General features: G+C 55.3%; 1 protein-coding gene across 2 annotated transcripts in view; it reads left to right on the forward strand.

Moving 5' to 3' along the window:
• Window positions 1–492: 492 nt before the first annotated feature.
• The window catches only part of HOMER2 (homer scaffold protein 2), a 93654-nt gene continuing 72249 nt past the window's right edge, over window positions 493–21897 (forward strand). The window contains exon 1 of one of the 2 annotated variants that reach the window (XM_053888638.1): window positions 493–905. In XM_053888638.1, coding sequence (XP_053744613.1) covers window positions 901–905 — 5 coding nt within the window. In that variant the 5' untranslated portion in view covers window positions 493–900. The remainder of the gene's footprint in view (window positions 906–21897) is intronic. The other variant, XM_053888637.1, reaches the window with a different exon arrangement.

Raw genomic sequence — 21897 nt, forward strand, 5'->3', positions numbered from 1 at the left:
GAACCAGGACACGATGTGTGGAAAGGGGATTAAGAGACCGCTCGTCTTTAAATTCCTCTTTTGCCATCTCCATTTCCCTTGCTCTGAGAATAAAACCAAGCTTAACTAAGCCTCCTTAAAAGCTATTACACTGTAATTGGAAGCCCTGTCCCACCTTCACGCTGGGAAGAGCCCAGAACACCTGCTGCAGGTGCCGGATCCTCCCCGCCACGTTGGCTTTCCGGAATTTCATGGCAGCGGGTACCCTGAGCCGCCCAGCCTGGCAACGGACGGCAACACCCAGGTGGGCTTCCAGGAGGGGCGTGGCCGTGCCCATCTCCGATCCTGGAGATCTGAGCTCTGATCTGAATACGTGACCTTGCGCAACTCACTTCCCCTCCCGCGGCCTCAGTTCCCTCATCCGCAATCGCAAGGTGGCCCCAAAGTCCCTCCGGCTGCGAGCGGGGCTCTGGGTCGGACCGGCGGGATGCTCGCTGCGGGCACTGCGCCGAGCGCCCGGGGCGCGCCCACGCCGCTCGCCGAGGGAAGGGGGCCTCCCGGGAGGCGGGCGGGGAGCGCGCGGCGGCGCGGGGGGACGCCCCCCGCCCTCTGCCCGGCGCCGCGGCCGGGGGGGCCCCCCGAGGTTACGTAAGGAGCCGGCGCGGGGAGCGGGGCGGGACGGGGCGGGGCCCGAGCGCGGCCGCCCCGCCCCCGCCGGCCCAGCCCCCGCCCGCCCGCGCCAGGCGGCGGCGGCGGCGGCAGCGGCAGCGGCAGCCGCGCAGCCCCGCGGCATGGAGCGGCGCCGGGGCTGAGCCGGGCGCGCACGGGCCGCCGCATGTGCGGCGCGGGGAGCGGCTGCGGAGCGCGCGGAGAGCGAGCGCCAGAGGGCCCGTCGGAGCGGCCGCCGGAGCAGCGCCGGAGATGGGGTGAGGGAGCCCCCCGGGGGGCCGGCGCCCTCTCCGCGCGTCGGGGGGTCCGGGGGGAGGGGGACGGGCGCGCGGCCGGCCGGGGGTGGGGGGCCGTCGACCCCGCGCCCTCCGCCTCGCGCGCGCGCGGGTCCCCGGCAGGGGCGGCCCGGCCGGGGCGCGGACTTGGGGCCCCCGCGCGGTGGCCCGCCGCCTCCGAGCCGGCCCCGGGCGCGCGGTCAACTCCGGGGCCTGTGTGTGCGAGCGCGCGGGGCAGTGTGTCGTCCTCCGCGGCGGGGTTCGTGACAAGCCGAATGGAAATAGAAGTTTTCCTGGAAGGGGAGCAGACCGAGTAATCCTGACCGCCCCCCCCCCCCCCCCGGCGTAGGAATAGTGGGTTCGGACTCTGCTTGGAGCGGGATGGGGGTGAGGGAGTGCGGAAGGAGCCGGGCTGAGGCTCCGGCCTCGGACACGACGGAGTAAGAGGCTCAGGGGGAGAAGTTGAAATACTCTGTCGGAGTGACTAATGCTTGTGAGTATATAAAGTCATTTGAAAAAGCAGGATTGATTTCTCCTTGGCGTCTCCGTGAGCAGTAGGCGCTGTGAGTCAGGGAGCCACGGTGCTAATAACACGATTAACTCCTTGCATCTGCTCGCTCCATGGGAGCACGGGGCGGTGAGGGGCCGTCCGTTTTCAGGGAACAGCTCTGTAGCCCGATTTACAGATGCGGAAACTGAGGCCCTCGGTGGTCGGGCGACTGCCCCCGGGGGGGGGGGGGCAGCCGGCGGGCGTTTGTGGAGGGACATTTGGTGCCTCCGCAGAGGGGAAGTCACAGCCTGCCAGGGGGCGTGGGGCTGGCGCTGGGGGTCAGGGAACCAGAGTTTCCGCGTGTCTGCCTCCTGCTGGGTGCTCAGCGCCCTCCAGACAGCCCTTCTCGGGACCCCCAGACGGCTCCTGGGTGCGTCTGGAGATGTTGGTTTTCTCTGTGGGATCGGGAAGGCGTGGAAGGGGCGACATGGTCCTGGTGGCCTGACCTAGCTCCCGTGGGTCAGCGGCTCCGTTGCGCCTCACTCCAGGCCGTTTCTGGAGTCCTCTTTCCCGGCCAACTTCACCTGTGGGGTCTGGAGGACCCAGAGGCAGGCCAAGAGGAGTTTGGGTGAAGTGTCCAGAGCTCCATGAGCAGGGGTGGGGGGGTGGGGGGAGGGGTGGGGGGGTGGCGAGAGGGGCCTAGAGATTCGCCTGAGACGTTGGCGTCAGTCCAGGAGATTTCCCACACGGAGAAACTGGGGGTGATTTTACCAGAGGCACGCCGGCTGGGAAGCGGGTTTTCTGTAACATTTCCAGCGACCTCTTGGTAGATTATGAAAAGGCCGCTCTCTGTGCGAACCTTTGAGGCTCTCAGATTTCATACTTTACAAAAAAAAAAAAAAAAAAAAAAAAGAAATTGATGGGGAAAAAGGAGTTGGCAAATGTAGGTCTCCAGATAGGAGATAAAAGGGGTCTGATCATTTTAACGCTCTCCCTCCCTCCCCCAGACAACACAAAACGAACTCAACACACTTGCGTGATCCAGAGACGAACGTTGAAACTCTGTTGGTTGAGATCAGATAGTTCTGTGGAAAGGAAAGTGTTTACTCACAAACGCTGAAAGGAAATGTCAAGATAATTTTTGTTTGTGGAGCATCGGGGAGGAGCGGCTTGGGGGAACCTTGTGAAAATGGAGCGTGGCTTTCACGGAGTTTTACCGTCGTTCGGTACGTGGCTTGTTACTCCGTGTAGGTGAGGGCCGGTCTGCAAGTCCTGCCTACTTCTGCCGGTTTTAATATACGCGCTTCTTCCGTAATTGACGGGTGCAGACAAACCAGGGCAGTAAATTGAAATGGAGTTCAGGCTGGATAAGCAGTTCAGGCAGAGGAGGGTGGAGGGAGCTATTTTCACCCAAAATAGAACCAATGTCATCCTTTCCGAGAGTGGAGTAGGACGAGGGGAAGGAGGAAAGGGCAGCCAGTAGAGAACCTCATTGCGGCCCTGCCCGCAGCCCTGTCACGGCTGCACTGTGTAGACGTGGCCCCGACTTCAGAGGAAAAAAAACAAAAAATCTGAGTTTACTTCTCCCACTTCAGATGCTTGTCCTCTTCCAGACACTCACGGTTTCCGCTTCTCTTCCGTTAAGTGTTTTGCGTTAAGTGTGTGGTTTCCCTAGTAAGGTTGTGTTTTGACTCCCGAGGCAGCTGTTGGTTGGCACACTCTCTCTCCTCCTCAGACCTCTGTCTGTCCCCTCCCCACCACACCTTGCCTCCCTCCGCGAACAAAATGGGAGCCACGGACCAAGGAGAGTCTCCTCTCCCTGTGGCCCCGTGTCTTGCTTCCCACCTGTTTCACCCACTTGTCCCACCACCCTGTCCCCCTCTCACCTCGTCCGGCAACGTTGCTCTGTTCTTCCACATCCCCCCGTCCAGGCTCTTTCCCATCAGTATACAAACATGCTTTGGTTCAGGGCCGTCCAGTAGAACTTTCCACACTGATGGAAAAGTGCTGTGTCTGCATGGCCCAATTTGGCCGGCCCCAGCCACCTGTGGCTCTAGGGCATTGTGGCTAGTGTGACCGAGGGCCTGAGTTTGTAATTTAATTTCCATTGAAATGGCCACATATGGTGGTGGCCGCCATGTTGGAGAGCGCCGCCATGTTGGAGAGCACCGCCATGTTGGAGAGCACCGCCATGTTGGAGAGCACCGCCATGTTGGAGAGCACCACCATAGCTTCTGTCATTTTGCATCTCTCTCCTGCTTCTTTGCTTCCCTTCCCCTGAAAACATCTGTCCCAAAGCCACTGCGTCCACTGGCTTTCTTTGCCTACCATTGGATTACGCTCCACACCCTGCAGTCCCACCCAGACTGTGGGGTCGCTGCTAGCCTGTGCCCTTGCCTTAGCCTCTCGGCCGTTCCCTCCCGCCCTGGAACAACTGCCCTACCCCCCTCCAGCCAGCTTCTGGCCGCCACACTCCCCTGCTTTTCTGCTTCCCTTCCTGATGGCTCCTGTCCAGTCTTGCACCTCTGTCTGACCTCTGAATGATGGGCCGCTTACGGACCGGACCTGCTTCCTCTGTGCGGTCAACACTCCCTTCCTAGGTAACGTTATCCACCCACCCCTGCTGGTGACTCCCACGTTTTTATCTCCAACACAGCCCTTCTGGGGGCCTCCAACTCTTGTCCATGAACGAGCTCCTGATGCCCCTTCCAGTTCTGACCTTCCCTTTATCTTCTCCATCCCAGTCAGTGGCCCCACCGTCCACCCGCTTGCTAAGAATCATCCTTGCTTCTCCTCTCCCTTACCTTCCACGTCCACGCTGTCAGTGGGCCCCGTGGTTCTACTTCCGGGGTACTGTCTGGTGTCCACCTGTCCCCATGGTCATAGCCCCCACACTGGTCCTGGCCACCATTGCCTCTTTCCTGGACCAGCTCCCATTCTGGGTATCTCCAGTCCATTCTCATACGGGGGCCCAAGTAGCTGGCTTTAAAAATTGCAAATCGGATCAGGTCACCTCGCACACCCTGCAGCCACAGGGGGATGGCTTGTGCCTCATCTCTAGTGTCCCCTGTCCATCCCTCACTGCCTTCTGCTAACGTGAGCCTCATTTCTCCTCTTGCCCTGCTCGGGGTGGGGGGGGGGCATCTTTGAACTTGCTCTTCTCTCTGCCTGGGAGGTTCTTGTCCTAGCTCTGCAAATACCTTCCTCCTCATGCTTCAGATTCCCACATCAGGGTCACCTGCAGAGCCTTTCCGACCCCTGCCGTTCCTTGCGAACACAGCCACACCTATTTGTCTGCGATTACTCACCACAGCGCACCTGCAATCATGTGGGCTTTTTTTTTTCTTTCTTTCTTTCTTTCTTTTTTTTTTTTTTTTAAACTTAGTCACAATCTGTCCTTGCTGGCATCCCACAAGGATAGGGGCTTACCTTTGTCACCTGTGTCTCCTAACACCTGGCATAGTGACAGGCCCCTTGTAGGCCCCAGTACTTTTTTGATGGAGTTAATGCTTGAATGCGGTGGGCAGCCTTGCTTGGATGCTGGCCTGGGAGCTGTGATAATTTTGGGATCACCTTTTATATGGCTTGCTTAATTGAGGGTTACAAGGGCCAAGAGAGAAAGAAATCACATTTGGATGCAATTTTCTTTTAATGCTAAAGCAAGCCACTTAGCTTTTATTATGACTTGGGTTAATTTTCAGGCTGTCAGCTGTCATCCGAGTATTGGGGTTATAAATTATCTTTTTACTCGCCTGCAAAAGGTAACAGAAAAGCCAGCTTGCCTGCTGTTGTGACTCTTGGCTGATTTTGTCAGTGTTTACAAACACGACCGACTGTAGTCCTGTCGGGCTTTGGTTTACACTCCTTTATTTTGTCCGGCCAAGATTACGTTGCAACGCGCGATAACAATCGCGGTGATCTAATACCTTGGGCCTCCTTTCGGTAACCGATACTGGGTAGCTTTCCTTTGATGTTCATTCCTTCTCGTGTAATTTTCCATTCCTCCCGCAGAGTATGAACTTTGCTTTTGGGTTCGTGTTGACAAAAACAGATACGGTCTCTCAGATCTGTTGAAGGAACTTGTCTTTCTTGGTTCTGTCTTGGGCTTTCTAAACTTCACTTTACTAAGGTTCATTCGATCTGTTCGTCTGTAAGGCATTTATTGGGAGAGTCTGTTGGGAGATCCAGGATGAGCAGACCTACTAGGTCACTCCTGCCCTTAACAGAGATCGTATTTCCGAATCGGAGGTAAAGCCACGTGTAGAAGTACCAGCTTCATGTGTGTGTTTCAACGAAATGTTGTAACGCAAAGGGTGTCAGAGGCAGTGCCCACCTATTTGGGACATGTAGGACAGATGCCCCCGTATGCTACAGGGACTACCAGGGCGCTGTTAGCATTGATGATCACCGTCCTCACGTAGGCAGCCCTTAGTGTCACATTCCGTGTCAGAGCTGGAAGAATATACAATGGAGTAGGCCCTAACTAGGCGTGTATGGAATGAATGCATGCGTGCATGAATGAATGAATAGCAAGGAATGACCACTCTTTGGGTTGACCTTCACTTTGGGGGACGTGCCATCATTCTTGCTGGAAACAGACTCAGAGCAAAGCAGGTGGTTTGTTCTTGTCAAGAGGACCTCATGACTTGTGTCAATAGTGGGTTTCTTTTCTGTAACGGCTCCCGGGGAACTAGAGTTAAATGTGCGGTCACCCTCGGCAGACTTACCAGCCCTCGTTCGTTACCTTTATTCCTTGCTCTGTCGGATGGCCCTTCCTTTGCTCTTACTTCTCTCTCTCTTTTTTTTTAACAAAATGAAAATAACTTTGCTTTTCTTCCCCTAATTATAAAAATGTTGCACGTTCATACTAAAAAATAACAGCATGAAGAAGGAAGTGAAAATTACTTGTCATCCCACGTCTCAGGGATAGCCTCCCTGGGCAATCAGATGTCTGTCTTTGCAGATTTCTCTGCATGTACGTGTGTCTCTGCGTCTAGACGTAGGGCTACCTAGAACAAATGTATTTTTAACGAAATGGAATCATCTCCTACATCTGTTTTGTAACGTAAGTTTTTCAACTTAAAATACCTTGAGGGACATCTTTTCATGACGGTGACTATAAATATACATCATCTCTTTTTTTTTTTTTAACTTTTTATATGTTTATTCATTTTTGAAAGAGAGAGACAGAGCACAAGCAGGGGTGGGGCAGAGAGAGAGGGGGACACCAAATCCGAAGCAGGCTCCAGGCTCTGAGCTGTCAGCACAGAGCCCGACGCGGGGCTTAAACTCACAAACCGTTGTGAGGTCATGACCTGAGCTGAAGTCGGACACTCAACCGACTGAGCTGCCCAGGTGCCCCAAATATATGTCATCTTTTAAATCCACACCTACTTGTAATTTTTTCGTTTTGCTAAATTTTATACATCTTTGTAAACTCGCTTAAATCCTCTGTAGAACAAGGCAAGCGTATTAAAAAAAAAAAAAAAAAAGACATTTTGACAATTCCTTCAAGCAATCGGTTTGCTCTAAATGAATTACCAAAGGAAAGAAATGGTAGAGAAACCAGGATCACAATTAACATCGGGTAATTTGCAGTGGCTGCGTAATTTTGGGTGAGTCACTGCTCCTTGGTGAATCTTGGTGAGAACATCAAGAATTCATCGTTGTTGCTAAGGGTGGTTGGTGGACGAGGACCCAGCTGCTCAAACTATTTCTGCTTGTTTGGAAATATCAGGGCAGAGTGATTCCGCTTGCAGACCTGGACAGGAAGGTTCTCCGTGAGCAGAAAGCACGGTGCTTCAAAGCCCTTTGTCTGGTGGGCACCGCGGCCCCTCCTTTGGAGAATTCCCTTGGCGAGAGGGCTGGCAGGGACATATATACTGGAAGGACGTTCTATTCCCTGCTTCGGTTGTAAGGCAATTAACACACACACACACACAGACACACACACAAGCTGGATAAATCCTGTGACACGTCTCAGCCAACACAGGCAGGGGTGCCTGGGTGGCTCAGTCGGTTGCATCCAGCTCTTTGTTTTCCGTATTTCTAGACACCGTGCACATAGGCTGCCCTCGGTCGTGTTATGCGTTTGGACGTGAGCACTGGCATCGTGGCCCGGTTTCCTAGTGGGGCGCGCTTGTGTGGGAAGGTACCGGGTTGGAAGTCTCTGCTCAACTACGGCAGAGTCTCCCGTAGTTCTGCCTCTGAGCGCTGTTAGTCATAGGGTATCGTTCTGGGAGAATTTATTTAAACTATAGTTCAAATTAGCTTGTTAGAATAAAAATATGCTTTGTGGGGAACACATTTAGACATTTGTCAACGACTAGAGAGATTTAAGGAGAAAAACACATTTTTATTCACAACCCTGGTTGATAGTCGTATTATTATTATTATTATTATTATTATTATTATTCAGCTGGGGAATTGGGGACCGGGGTGTCGCCACCAGCCAAAGAGTTTAGCCTGAGAGATGTGCTTTGAGAAATCCCTTGGCGGGGGGGGGGGGGGGGGGGGGGGGCTTGGGTAGCTCAGTCAGTTGAGTGTCTGACTTCGGCTCAGGTCATGATCTTGCGGTTCGGTTCGTGAGTTCGAGCCCCACATTGGGCTCTCTACTGTCAGTGCAAAGCCTGCTTCAGGTCCTCTGTCCCCCTCTCTCTGCCCCTCCCCCATTCACACTCTCTCTAAAAAATAAATAAAACATTAAAATAATAATAATAATAAAAAAGAAACCTCTTGGCGTGCAGGTGTCCTCCAGCCGAATCGAGGCTGGGGTCCCGCTAAGGGAGGGGCTCTGGCAGGCCCCTTTCTTTGTGCCTTGTCCTGGGGACGTCACAGGCAGTGGCACCTGAGGCCGTTTGGTGGGGGGGGGGGGGGGACTGAGACCATTTGTCCTCTGGGTCTTGGGTGGGGGGGGCACTGTCGTCTGTGGATTATTGGGTAGGGGGTGTCCACAGGGATCCAATTAGTGAGGAATATTGCAGACCCTGCTGCCTGGGTATTGGATTCCTTCTGGGATCTTTAATTGGGAAAAACTTTTAATGGAGTTGCTCAGATACATGGAGGAAAGGAGAGGCGCTTTGACTTGTGTTGTCCTCGGGGAGGGAGGTGACAGAGAAGGTCCTCGTGGGGAAAAGGAGTGGAGCTGTTCTGGGAGGCTCCAAAGGGCCGGGAGAGGAGCTTCTAGTAGAGCAGGTGCCCAGGCAGATTTGAGCTCTGCAGGTCGGGGAAGAGCTCTCTGACGCCTCCGAGTGACTCAAGAGAGAACTGTCATTCTTACGTGGTGGCCAGTTCCCTGTCATGGAGGGCCGCCTGTAGCGGGGGGGGGGGGGGGGGGGGGGGGGCGGGGGGGGCACGGAGCAGGGTTAAATGCAGTCAGATCCCCAGCCCCTGGCTGTGTGAGCTTGGACAAGTCATTTCATCTCTCAGATGTCACTGTCTTCATCTGTTTTTGTTTTTAATTTTTTTTTAACGTTTATTTATTTTTGAGACAGAGACAGAGCATGAACGGAGGAGGGTCAGAGAGAGAGGGAGACACAGAATCTGAAAACAGGCTCCAGGCTCTGAGCGGTCAGCACAGAGCCCAACGCAGGGTTCGAACTCACAGACCGTGAGATCATGACCTGAGCTGAAGTCGGACGCTTAACCAACTGAGCCACCCAGGCGCCCCCACATCTTCATCTGTTAAATGCACAGTAAAGTGACCACAAACAAGGGAATGTGTGTGAAGCGTCCAGCATAGTGCCCGACACATAAGTACTCAGCATGTGGTGGCCAGGTCTGTGATTACTGTCATCGACATCACCATCGTTTCTGCTTTGGGTGGGGGTTTGGCAGCTGACCCCTGAGGAACCTTCTGGAATATGTGGCCAGAGTGTCCCTGATCTTTGATCCTCTCAGCTGCTTGCTCCCAGTCCTGAGCGGTGCTGGAGTCGTTCCCGTCATCGGGTGACCCTGACGATATGAAGTTTGCCCTCTGGAGCCTTGCTCGCAGCACAAAACCCCGCAGGCTGTGTGGGTGGAGGGCAGTCACCGGCAGAGGATGGGCACGGTCAGGAGAGCCGACCCACATTTGCCAACAAGAACGCCAGGCTGCCGGCCGGTTGCTTTCACGGGGAGGTGTCAGTGTGGGCAACGAAATGAGGGGTTGCTCCCCATTGTGGGTTCAGACTAATGACTTACGTTGCTGGTCAGAGAGCCCTTCGTGTGATCATTCACTCGTTCCTTCAAGAAATTCAAGAGCCCGTCCACTTTGGGGTGCCAGGAACAGAGTGGTGAATGTTTGTGGTCCCATAACGCTTACAGTGTAGCGAGGAAGGTGGACATTAAACAGACATTACCTAAGGGATCAACATGGGGCCAGGGGGGCCGTGTGGGCTATGCACCCGTGGGTTTCAGGGCCTGGCGTTTCGTGGCCCTCACCCGCTCCCAGGGGTCTGAACTCCCTCCTCATCCGCCCTCAACTCTTCATCGGCTCCTGCCTGACCAATGACCACCACTTAGCTGCTGAGCGCCATCTCTGGGCCAGGAGCCAAGAAGTTAGAGGTTGTAGAACAGGGGCTCTGCCCTCCCAAGAGAGAAGGATGGTGAGCAGGATATTAGGGCAACGAGATGAGCCTCGTTCTTGAAATACGAACAAGGATAACATGCTTCCCTCTGCAAGAGGTTTGAGAAGGCTTCTTGAAGGAGGTGACCTTCAAACTGGGTCTTGAAGGGTGGGTAGGAGTTTCCCAGGCAGAGGAGTAGGAGTTTGGGGGTGGGCGGTGGGAGACATTTCGATGGGGAGAGCTGCTCATGCCCATGGGAAGCGACGAGGCATGGAGGTCCAGCACAGAGACCCTGGACTCAGTCCTGGCGTCCCGTTCACTTGGCTGCATGACCCAGATTGAGACCTTGCCTGCCTTCGAGCTTTAGTTTCCTCATCTGTGAAATTAGCATAATAATGGCACCAACATCATAGGGTGGTTGTGAGGGTTAAAGGCAACACATTTTGATATGCCGAAGCTGTGAGTTCTGGGCAGAGAGGGGAGGGAGAACGTCGAGTACACGGCCGGGTCCAGTGCTCAGAAGGTCAGGAAGGTACAGGCATGAGGGAAAGGCCTTTGTGGCAGGGTGTTGGGACTTAATCCCGTGGGTGGCGAGGAGCCAGCCAGGGGCGAGGCCACAGGTAGGGGAGTCCTGGTACCAAAGGATGAGGCCTGGCAGAGGCGGCAGGCAGGGAGCTGGGGGAGCAGATGACTGGAGGCAGGAGGAGGAAGTGTGGTGCGTAGCCGAGGAGTTGTGGACTCAGTCTGCAGGCAATGAGAGGACATTTTTAGGCTTGAAGACGACAATGGTACTTGGGTGGAGAACATGGTTCCAGAGACAGTAGTGAGGGGGGCAGGGCGGAGAGTTAATGGACTGGGGAGAAGAGGCTTGCCGGACCGAGCCGCAGTCTGCACGCAGAATGTCAGGAGGAGAAGGGGTGGAGGGGAGAGAGAAGACGTGACACAGGTGTGTGTGGTGTCAACCCCCTCCTGTTCTGTAATGGATCCGGGACAGGCTTGGGGAATGCACGTGATACGAGAAAACAGAAAATACATGCAAGGGGCCTCGCTGGGGCTGGGAGGGCTCGAGGATCTTTCCTAGAGAGTTGTTAATTGGGGCACAAATGAAGCTGTCCGTTCCTGAGATGCTGGTAGGTTGCAACTGTTGTGTTTATACTACATCCCATTGAACTACAGCAGCCCTCGAGTTCGTCGTTGGGGAAACGGGCCTGGGGAGATTCCATGATCTGCTCAAGGTCCCACAGGAAGGTGGCAGAATTTGGGAATCCAGCTTGAGTCTGAGAGCAAAGTCCGTGTTCTTGAGATGCTCTTCCTGGGGGCCAGATCCCCTGTGGAAGTCATGTGGCCAGTGGACCCACGGCTCTTGATTGCTGGGATGAGAGAAAGGGAGAGGCTGGGTTGCCAACCGTTCAGATGTTTCTCGACCGTGTAACTGGTGCCATTGGCTGAGGTTGGGAACACAAGGGGAGGTGTACTTTTTTTTTTTTTTTTGGTGAGGGGCAATTATGAGAGTTTAGTTTGGGTGGAGATGATGAATTCCCATCTGTGGTGGGTCTTCCACAGGGTGGCCTCTCTAAGTAGAAATCCGGCTCTGGAGCTCAGCAGTCAAGGTAGAACCAGAGGTACAGATTTGGGAGCTGTCACCTCTGGATTCGGTCTCCCAAGGAGAGGACGGGTCAGGGAGATGACCCGTGCAGCTCTGGGTAAGAGTGACAGTTGAAGGGATGGAGAAGGAGCCAGTAGATGAGACAGAGAGGCCAGAAGAGAGGACACTGAGCGGGGCTTCTGCTCTTGGGCGGAGGCCTCGGAAAGCTTGGAGAAGGGTGGGGACCTACGCGTACCCCAACCACCACTGTGTGGGGAATGGTGTTAGGGCAGGGTGGATTCTAAGGGGAGCTCTAGCCCAGAGTAAAGCTCCAATCCACTTAAGGCCTTTCACGGAGTGGGTATGTGGTGAGGAGTGGACCATCTGGCTGAAAATGCAGGAGAGCTTGTGGGCGAGTCAGGGTGGAAGGAAGCTTGACTTTGTGTGATAAACTGAGCGTGTTGGGAGCTGAGGGCAAAGAAGAGGAAGAGATTGAAGATACTAGAAAAAGCGAGAGCCGGTGAGGCTGGGGGCAGGAGGCAGCTAGAGCAGGAGCCTCAGGGGAGGAGTAAGCCTCCGGAGGGGCCCTGGAGGGTCGTCCCCTGAGACCAGGCAAGGAGCAGGAATGGAGGCATCCCGAGGCCACGGCGGGAAGGGGAACGAGGGGCTGGGTGAATCTGGTTGGCTGGCTGTTCCTTCTCAGCCTGAGCTAACGAACTGAGCGGAGGACCGGGGTAGATCGGGAAGAGGTAAGTGGTTTGGTGCATCTGGTCGTGGAGGTCGGGGCCGGGAGTGAGCTGGAGGCACATCCACATTGGTGAGTAGCCTTGAGGGCTCAGTTGGGGGTCCCAAGAGCGTGAGTCCGTGAAGGTGCCAGTCACCACAGCTAGAAAACTCGCTAACACGCCCGGCGACCTGGGAGCGAGAGCAGAGGCAGGTGGTCCCGGCCCCAGACGGTGGGCGTTACAGAGACGGCCACCCTGCCTGGACTCCTAGCGCCGTGCCGTCCACAGTGGGGGGACGCTGCGCGGGCGGAGGGGGAGCTGCTCTGTCCCCATCAGTCACCTTTCTGCCCTCGCTCCTCCGAGTAGCCATTGTTCTGTTGTAATAATTATTCCAGACCCTTTCTAAAAAACGCATTAAAATTCTTGCCAGCATGACCTCTTCGAGTAATGAGATCTGTAAGTTTATTAACCTCTGTGAGAAGTGGATTTCCTTGCTCCACGGGAGCAGATAATCTCTTGGAGGGACGAACATTAATGTGCTGACCTGGAGGGTGAGCTCGACGCCTGAGGGTTGGAGGAGGGTGGTGGCGGCTTCTCGGTGCCCTCGCACCCCCCCCCCAACCCCCTCCTGGCCTAGCAGGTGTCTCGTGGAAGATGGGCTGGTTGCTCCTGCACGTCAGTCTCTGCTCAGTCCCATTCAGGGAGTCTCACCATGGCCCAGAGCCGAGATGGTCAGAGAAACCGAGTCATAAAAATACCGTGTCGCTTTAGATGAGCCTCATTCTTTAAAAAAGGCTTTTTTTAATGTCTATTTATTTTTGAGAGAGAGAGACAGAGCAGGAGCCGGGGAGGGGCAGAGAGAGAGGGAGACCCAGAATCCAAAGCAGGCTCCAGGCTCTGAGCTGTCCGCACAGAGCCCGACGCGGGGCTCAAACTCACAGACTGTGAGATCATGACCTGAGCTGAAGTTGGACGCCCAACTGACTGAGCCGCCCAGGCGCCCCTTATTCTTTCAGAAGGGGAGAGGAGGAGATGGGAGCACAGAGTCTTGTGCAGACAGGAATATCTAGACTGCATGTTCTTTCACAGAGGACTGGGAATACACCAGAGCTGGCATGGGCGTTAGGATATCTGCCCTGTGACCATGTTGAAACACATCCTCTGTCATCCCGGTGTCAGCCTTCACCTGGGCACATGGATCGAACGGTTGACGTAAGCTCCTTGCAAGGCCTCCGGCTCGGTAGCAGTGATCTGTGACTTCTTCCTCCTTAGTTGGCATTTCAGGCCTGCTGTAACCTAGCCTGACCTGCCTGCCTTCTGGATACACTGAGGACTTGGCCCATGCCCCCCTGTGTCGTTAATCACACAAAACATGTCATTATAATGCAGAGTTATGTCAACATATTATCATGATCTGCGTCTCCCCTATCATGGCCAACCGGACCGGCACAGTCCAATAGAAACATCAGTGCCACATACGGAATTTCTCATATTCTAATGTCCGCATTAAAAAAAAAAGGCAAAAAGAGGGACACCTGGGTGGCCCAGTCGGTTAAGTTTCTGACTCTTGATTTCGGCGCAGGTCATGATCCCAGGGTTGTGGGATTGAGCCCCACGTTGGTCTTTGCGGTGACAGCACGGAGCCTGCTTGGGATTCTCTCTCTCTCCTCTGCTCCTTTCCCGCTCATGTGCTCTTTCTGTCTCTCAAATAAACTTGAAAAACAATAAAAAAAATAAAAAGCAAAAAGAAGGGCACCTGGGTGGCCCAGTCGGTTAAGTATCTGACTCTTGATTTCGGCGCAGGTCATGGTCCCAAGGTTGTGGGGTCGAGCCCCACATCAGGCTCTATGCTGAGTGTGGAGCCTCCTTAGGATTCTCTCTCTCCCTCTGCCCCTCTCCCCTGCTTGCACTCTCTTCCTCTCTCTCTCTGTCTCTCTCGAAGATAAAATGAAAACAGTAAACAAGCAAAAAGAAACAGGTGAAATAAGTTCAATGTGTTTTAAGCCAGTATACCCAAAACATCATCGTTTCAACATGGAATCAATAATGAGTGAATGAGACATGGTTTCTCTCACCACGGAATTTACATTTTGGTGAAGGAGAAAGACTCCCGTTGTCTCCCCATTACCAAAAAAACAAAAACAAAGCAAAAGACCAGTTGTGAATGGATTTGCAAACAAAATGACTGCAGGTTGTGCGAGGGAAAGCCACAAGGGCTGAGACGGGCTTGGGAGCGTGTGGCTCCAGACGCCTCCCCGAAGACGTGACAGTTAAGCTGCTGCCTCGTGTGAAGAACAGGAACAGAGCATTCCAGGTGGAGGGGAGAGCAGGTGTACAGACAGAGTGGGCAGGAGCTGCCTGGAGTGTTTGAGAAATTGAAGTCAGTGAGATTGGAGGGTTTTACCAGGGAGGTGACCCACTCCTCAGCTTGTAAGAAGATCCCCCTGCGCTCTGTGGAGCCTGGACGGGCAGGGGGCGAGTGCGGAAGCAAGAGCTGGGGTTCCTGGGCGCCGGGTGACCGGTGACGGAGGGCACTGTCCGAGGTTAAGAAGGTGGCAGAGGAGAGGGGAAGGAATGGGAGCTTGGAGATGGGTTTGCCAGGACCTTCGGAGGGACTAGCTGGGGGGTAAGGGATGAGAGAGAGGGAGGAAATAAGGAGGACTCCTGTGGTTTCCGGGTTAAGCACCCAGTAGATGTGGGGAAGCCTGGAGGAGGAGCAGGTCAGGAGTGAGGCCGGGGGAGTCAAGGTCAACGATCCACGTGTCCCGCTTGAGGTGGTGAGTGCAGCTGGGGAGAAGGCAGGTCACTACACGCCTGTGGGGCTCAGCAGACGTCAGGCTGGAGACGGGACAAGGTCATGGTGGAGGGAGGGTGGGCAGGGGAGGAGGGGGCTGGGGGCCGAGCCCAGAGCACCCCTTGTCTCCTCGCTGGTACTGGACGAGGAGCCGGCCAAGAAGTTGGGGGAGGAGCGTCTCGGGAGGAGGGCTTGGACCCCCCACGCTGCACTGCTGAGAGCTGCACTCTGAGCAGATGACAGTGGCACCTGCTTACGCCCTGGCGTGAGCTGGGTCAGTGGTCAGGTGGGGCTGGGAGCCTCGCGCTGGGACAGCGAAGGAGGCTGGGAAGGGGGTTGGCTGTTGGAGCAGAGAGTAGGACGATCTCATAAGAGGCTGCCGGTGAAGGAGAAGTGTATTTAAGGGGCGCCTGGGTGGCTCAGCCGGTTGAGTACCCGACTTCAGCTCAGGTCACGATCTCATGGTTTGTGATTCTGAGCCCCCAGTCAGGCCCTCTGCTGTCAGTGCAGAGCCCGCTTGGGATCCTCTGTCTCCTGATCTCTCTGCCCCTCCCCTGCCCATTCTCGTTCTTTCTCTTTCTCTCAAAAACAGCAAGCAGACAAACAAAGCAAATGTATCTAAGGTAGGAGAGCCCCAGCACACGTGGATGCTGGCAGGGATGACAGGGGAGCCTCGGCCCTGAGAAGACGGCAGAGGTGGGGTTCAGCACCGGGGAAGGGCTGTGGCTTGGAGGGGCGAGGGAGGCGCCCTGCCACGGGAAGGAAGGGAGGGGGCCGCGGCAGGAGCAGATACAGGCAGGTGTGCATTTGGTGGAAGAAACCTGGGCTCTGGTGGTGCTCCTGGTTTCTCCAAGAAGCGTGGGGCGGGGTCACGTGCCGAGAGCCAGGGTGGAGGGCAGGGTGTGGGAACACGGAGGAGGAGAAGGTGCGGGTTGTCTGGGAGTGGGCGGCGGGCCTGCTAGAGAGCCCCACACTTGTGCGTCATTGCTGACTGACAGTTTGAGGTCAGAGAACCGGAATTTACAGGGAGACGTGTCCGCCCAGTTTTGGGGATGCTGCCCAGTGGCCTGGGTGTGGGCCTGGAGGAGGTGGACGGCGGGGCGCGCCAGGCTGGGGCGGAGGGTGTTCACGCGGGACGGGTGGCAGGGACAGACCTCCCAGGCTGGGTAGGGGGCGTGGAGGGAGAGCGTGAGGCCAGGAGGTGGCTGGTGGAGAGCGAGCCGGGCAGTGGATTGGAGGAGTCTGTGGGGTGGGAGGTACCTCCGTGCTGGAAAGTCGCACTCGGAGGGGGCGTTCTCCCGGTTGGCGGTGGCGAGGGGTCCCGCGGACGGCTGTGGGAGAGCGCCCTGAAGGGGCGAAGAGGGCCTTGCAGCGGAGGACAAGGAGCTGAGTCCGGGGCGTTGGGGGTTATCCGCGTGTGTGGTGACAGTGACAGGAGGTGGGCAGAGGGAGAAGCTGGGCCCGGAGCTGAAGCCCCTGATCAGTGGCAGGAAGTGACGTGGAGGCTGGCGAGCTTGGCTGCAAGGCAGGTGGCGGGGATGGCCGGGCTCTGAGGCCATGGCGAGAGCCACGTGTGGGGGCCACCAGGGCCCGAATCCTCTGCCTCCCCTGTATTCTCCTTACCTGCAAGGCAAGAGGCACAGAGCGGTGTGGGTGCGGGTGTGTGCGTGGCCGTGCGGCCTTCAGGGACTGGCCCGGTTTCGGGGAAGGCGGGAAGGTGCGGGGAACACCCCTGCGGCTGGGCTGCCGGTGCCTGCCGACCTCGGGACAGATTTCGGGGAGTCCCTGGAGAAGGGGGACGGTGCGGGGAGGAGCCTGGAGCCTGAGTGGGGCCGAGTGGCCGAGAAAGGGGGGAGTGCTCACGTCCTGGGTTGCGGTCGTGGGCGCATCTCCCCGGGCCTGGGAGGGGACTCCGGGCCTTGTAGTGGGAAGGTGAGCTCCGTGTTGAGTCCGCCCCGAAGATGCGTTCGTCCCAAACACTGATCGACGCTTTGAAGACCTCAGTCAAGTGTGACGCGGCAGGAATAAAGGAGGTGATGGTCTGCTTTGCTCTGCACCTGGATGCTGGGTTCTGGCACCGGAGTTCATCCCGGTTTAGACGTGTGCAAAGATGTCTTCAGGAGGAGCGGAGCGGGAGCGGTCTGGACACGTTCCGAGAGGGGGGTTCGAAGGAGGCTGTCTTTTGTTTTTTAAAGTTTGTTTATTTATTTTTGAGAGAGAGAGTGTGTGTGCGAGGGGAGTAGGGGAGGGGCAGAGAGAGAGGGAGAGAGAGAATCCCAAGCAGGCTCCGCGCTGTCAGCACAGAGCCTGGCGTGGGGCTCGAACTCATGAACTGAGATCACGACCTGAGCTGAAACCAAGAGTTGGACGCTTAACCGACTGAGCCGCCCAGGCGCCTGAAGGATGGTGTCTTAAAGAGTGGTCTCTCCATGCAGCTCGGGGGTCCGTGAACACCCCTTCCCCAAACTCCGTGGAGAAGTCTACGTATGTGCTTTTCTGGGGAGGTATCCATCGTTTTTATCAGATTTTCAAAGGGGTCTTTGACCAGAAAGAGATGAGAGCCACTGTTGAAAAGACTTGGGGGTGCATTTAACTGGCGAGGGAGAACTGGGGCCGGAGAGTGAGGGTAGGGGGAGAGGAGAGCAGTTTCCATGCAGCCAGCCAGCCATCCTTCGGGGCTCGCTCTGTGTGGACTCAGCTGCCGGAACCTGGCTCAGTGAGAGGGAGGCATAGGGTTTGGCTCTGCGGGCATCTGGGGGAACCTGTGAGCACCTGTCACAGGTGGGGTACGCATCGGGCTGGCGACAGAAGCTGGGGGTCGGGGGCTGTGACTGGCAGAAACTCTGTCCAGATCTTCCGTTCTGATGAAGAATGGCTTGGGGTGTGACCGGGTTTTCTCCGTCCTCAGGGAGAGCATCTCATGGGCTGGGCTTTGCTGGGGAGACGAGGCCCCCGTGGGTGCTCAGGTGTGCAGCTCTGGGCTGCAGGGGCCCCCGGAAGCCTGCCTTTCTGGAGCCGCGAGAATTAAAGATCATTCTGGGGAGTGGGCCCTCCACCTGTTCGGGGGCCTCAGCTGGCTCCTCTGTGGTGTGGGAACTGTGTTCTCCGTGGTGTTGTCTGAGCTTACCCCCACGTCCCATTCAGGGTGGGGAGCCCCCCTCGTGGGCCCCGTCACGCACCCACGTGGTCTGCGGCACTGGGTTCCCTTCCCCCATGTGGCATCCTGTGGCACTCGTGGGCCTGGGTTGAGCACAGCTTTCTCCCCTAGCGGGCCCCGCGTGTCCCGAGGGACGGTTGGACTCCTGCCCTACTTTGGCACAGACAAGTGACTCCTGTGAGACAAAAGTGATGATTAATTGAGTTTGGCTTTGTCAGAGCTTCCTCTTTTTTTGTTTTTATGTTTTGTTTTCTTCTTTCAATCTTTTTTTTTTTTTTTTCCCTAAAAGCAGGCATGCCTCACCAAGGATGGAATATTCTGGAAAACTGGAATTGGAATCCCACGAGTCTGATTGAAAGCCGTACCACTCGCTTTAAGGAAGGGAGCTAAAAAAAGCCACTCCTTGGCTTCTCCCATGAATTTTAAATGTTCTGGAAGCTTTGCCCACAAAGGAAACAATGTCTCATTCCTTAAATAATTAAGTAGAGTATCCTGAGAATGGGGTGTCACCCAGGCCTGGTCACGCTGGAGCCTCTGGGGGCCCGTCCCTCAAGGGGAGAGCCTGGTGGGCGCCCCCGGAGGTTCTCCTCAGGAGAATCAGAAAATCAGTGCGGCTTCCGACAGCTGCCTTTCACGCATTCGGTGAAATTGGCACCACCCTGGCGATGTCCTGAAAGAGGATGACGGTGGCATGTGACGTGATGCCAGCTTTGCCCTGAGAGGCTCCGTCCATCCGTCGTTTGTGTCACGGTCTTATGTGTAGTTGGCCTTCTGTGTCCCCTCACTGCCACGTGACTGCCCACGGGAGAGGACAGTGGCCTCAGGCCAAGCCTGTATCCTCGCAACCACTGTCGTACTGGCACTGGCTTCTGTGTGTACTTGGTAGAAATTTCTGGAAAACGTGTGTAGGGAAGAGAAGGCTACTCCTGGCAGAAAGCCTTCCCTCCAGGAGCAGCGGTGGGATCTCAGCACCGGCCGGCTATTCCCCCGCTGTCTGCCCCACTCTGTGATCACCCAGGATCTATGTCACCGAGGCCACAGAATGGCACGCTCCGGGCAGACGTAGGGTCATGCCAGACGGTCATTATGGCATCTTTGTCTGTTTCCGTAGAAGAGCGAGTTCAGCCAGGGTGAGGGGAACTATCTTTATTGCGTATTTCCCTAAAGGTTTATGATTTATGGATGAGGAAACCAGGCTTCAGAGAGGTTCAGTTGGTGAAGGGAAGACTGCTGGGCCAGATCTGGTGGGGCTGGTGACCAGGATGTGTGTCGTTCGACTGCTGAGGCTCATGCTCCGCGAAACTTTTGCAGTTTGGCCAGGAAGACGGCCTTTGTTTCAAAAGTTCAACTTATGGTGGGGCGCCTGGGTGGCTCGGTTGGTTAAGCATCTGACTTCGGCTCAGGTCATGATCTCGAGCCCTACATCGGTCTCTGTGCTGACTGCTCAGAGCCTGGAGCCTGCTTCACATTCTCTGTGTGTGTCTCTCTCTGTCTCTGCCCCTCCCCTGCTCACACTGTGTTTCTCTCTCAAAAATAAATAAACATTAAAAAAAAAAAAAAAAAAAGTACAACTTGTGCCCTAAACTTTGGTTTAGAAGGACGTGTCCCCAGGAAGTTCTGTCAGTACACCTGTATCTTTTTTTTAAGTTTATTTATTTATTTTGAGAGAGAAAGAGCAGGCATGGGGGAGGTGCAGAGAGAGAGAGGGAGAGAGAATCCCAAGCAGGCCCCTCGCTTTCAGCACAGAGCCCGATGTGGGGCTCGATCCCATGAACTGCGACATCATGACCTGAGCCAAAGTCAAGAGTTGAGTGCTTAACCGCCTGAGCCCCCCAGGCACCCCAGTCAGTACGCCTTTAAAAGGGAGGGTTCAAAGCAGGGATTTGCTCTGATGTGCCCTCACAGCCGTTCACACATCTGTCTGAGTGTTCCACAGATTTCTTCCGCCCAGAATCTACTGAGCCGTCGTTTTTGTCTTTCCTTCCTCATCCTTCTGCCTCCCACTTTCTCCCTGGGTCCTTTTATTCTCAGATTTCAGTGGACATTCTCAGAAAGATTTAATTCTTTAGTGTCGTTGAAGTGAATGTTGTGATCACATCTACCGAGACGGGTTTCAGATCACGCGATAGGAATCTACATTCTGCATCTCCATTAAGTAAGTCCCTGTGGGCCTCCGTCTACATGCGATCAGTTCTGTGGGGCTCTGTCTACATGTGATCAGTTGTATCCGTATCAATCTCGACAGGAGCAGGGCTGTAAGTTCTGCAAAACCCACGTGTTCACCCTGTTCGTGGCAGCAAGTCAGGATCTCTCAGATTTGTCAGTGGTTCTTGCTGTACGTGGTTGTCTGCTCTCTTTGCCTCAAAGATGCATGAGAGCCCTTCCTTCCCTCCTTCCTTCCTTCCCTCCTTCCTTCCCTCCTTCCTTCCTTCCCTCCTTCCTTCCTTCCCTCCCTCCTTCCTTCCTTCCCTCCTTCCTTCCTTCCTTCCTTCCTTCCTCCATTCCTTCTTTCTTTCCTTCCTTCCCTCCTTCCCTCCTTCCTTCCTTCCTTCCTTCGTTCCTTCCTTCCTTCGTTCCTTCCTTCCTTCGTTCCTTCCTTCCTTCCTTCCCTCCTTCCTTCCTTCCCTCCTTCCTTCCTCCATTCCTTCTTTCTTTCCCTCCTTCCCTCCTTCCCTCCTTCCCTCCTTCCCTCCTTCCCTCCTTCCCTCCTTCCCTCCTTCCCTCCTTCCCTCCTTCCCTCCTTCCTCCCCTCCCCTCCCCTCCCCTCCCCTCCCCTCCCCTCCCCTCCCCTCCCCTTCCCTCCCCTTCCCTCCCCTCCTCTCCCCTCCTCTCCCCTCCCTTCCCCTCCCTCCCAAGTGCTCTAGCTGTGATGTTGTAGCTGGGACTCTCCCGCCTGTAATAGAAGGTTTTGCCCATGAGACCTAACTGGGAAAAGTGCCTCAGTGATGGGGTTTTCAGGCCTGGTTTTCCAATCAAATGGCACTTGGTCTCCATAGAAGTTGAGGGTTTCAAGCCCCTTCATCCTAGGTAAGGGGTCAGACTGAGTCTGAAGTAGTGAAATGTGCTGTTCTCCATGCATCTTCTAAAACTTGTTTGGTTTATTCATCTGTCCCTTTCCCTGGAGCCGGTCTCTCACCCACGAATGGTTAAACTAACCCGGTGAATGACGGGTGCAGCTTGAAGAGGAAGAGACAGGCTGGAAATTGACCTGATACCTAGATGGGACCTTGTTAAGTGTGGGTTGTTTTTTTTTTTTTCCTAGAAGAAGTTCATGGTGAGGGTCTTCTAGGTAATTGGGTTTTAGAATGAAAATTTTCAAGTGATCTCTGGAGCTGTTCTTGGTAACTGATATCATCAGTTTCCCCTCGTCTGTAGGACCACATCTTTGCATGGCAGAGACAGAAACCACTGTATGTGCTCCTATCTCTGTGTCCAAGGGCTTCTGGTGTGTCCTTGGGTTTATCAGAGTCGACAGCTCAGTTTAGCTCGCCTGGGTCAAGGTGGCAGCCAGCGGGAGCGGAGCTGAGCTCCAGGGGGAGGTTACCTTGTGAACAGCAGTTAGCCCAGCAGTGAGTGCCTTACATCCTACCTGTGCTCCAGCTTCCAGTCAGCTAAGTAACATTTACCGAGTACCTCCAAGAGTGACTAAGATGGATTTGGCCCTGTCCTTGTAGGGA

This window comes from Panthera pardus, unplaced genomic scaffold (genome assembly GCF_024362965.1).
Source record: "Panthera pardus isolate Hobbes unplaced genomic scaffold, ASM2436296v1 HiC_scaffold_23, whole genome shotgun sequence".
In the NCBI taxonomy this organism is placed as follows: Eukaryota; Metazoa; Chordata; class Mammalia; order Carnivora; family Felidae; genus Panthera; species Panthera pardus.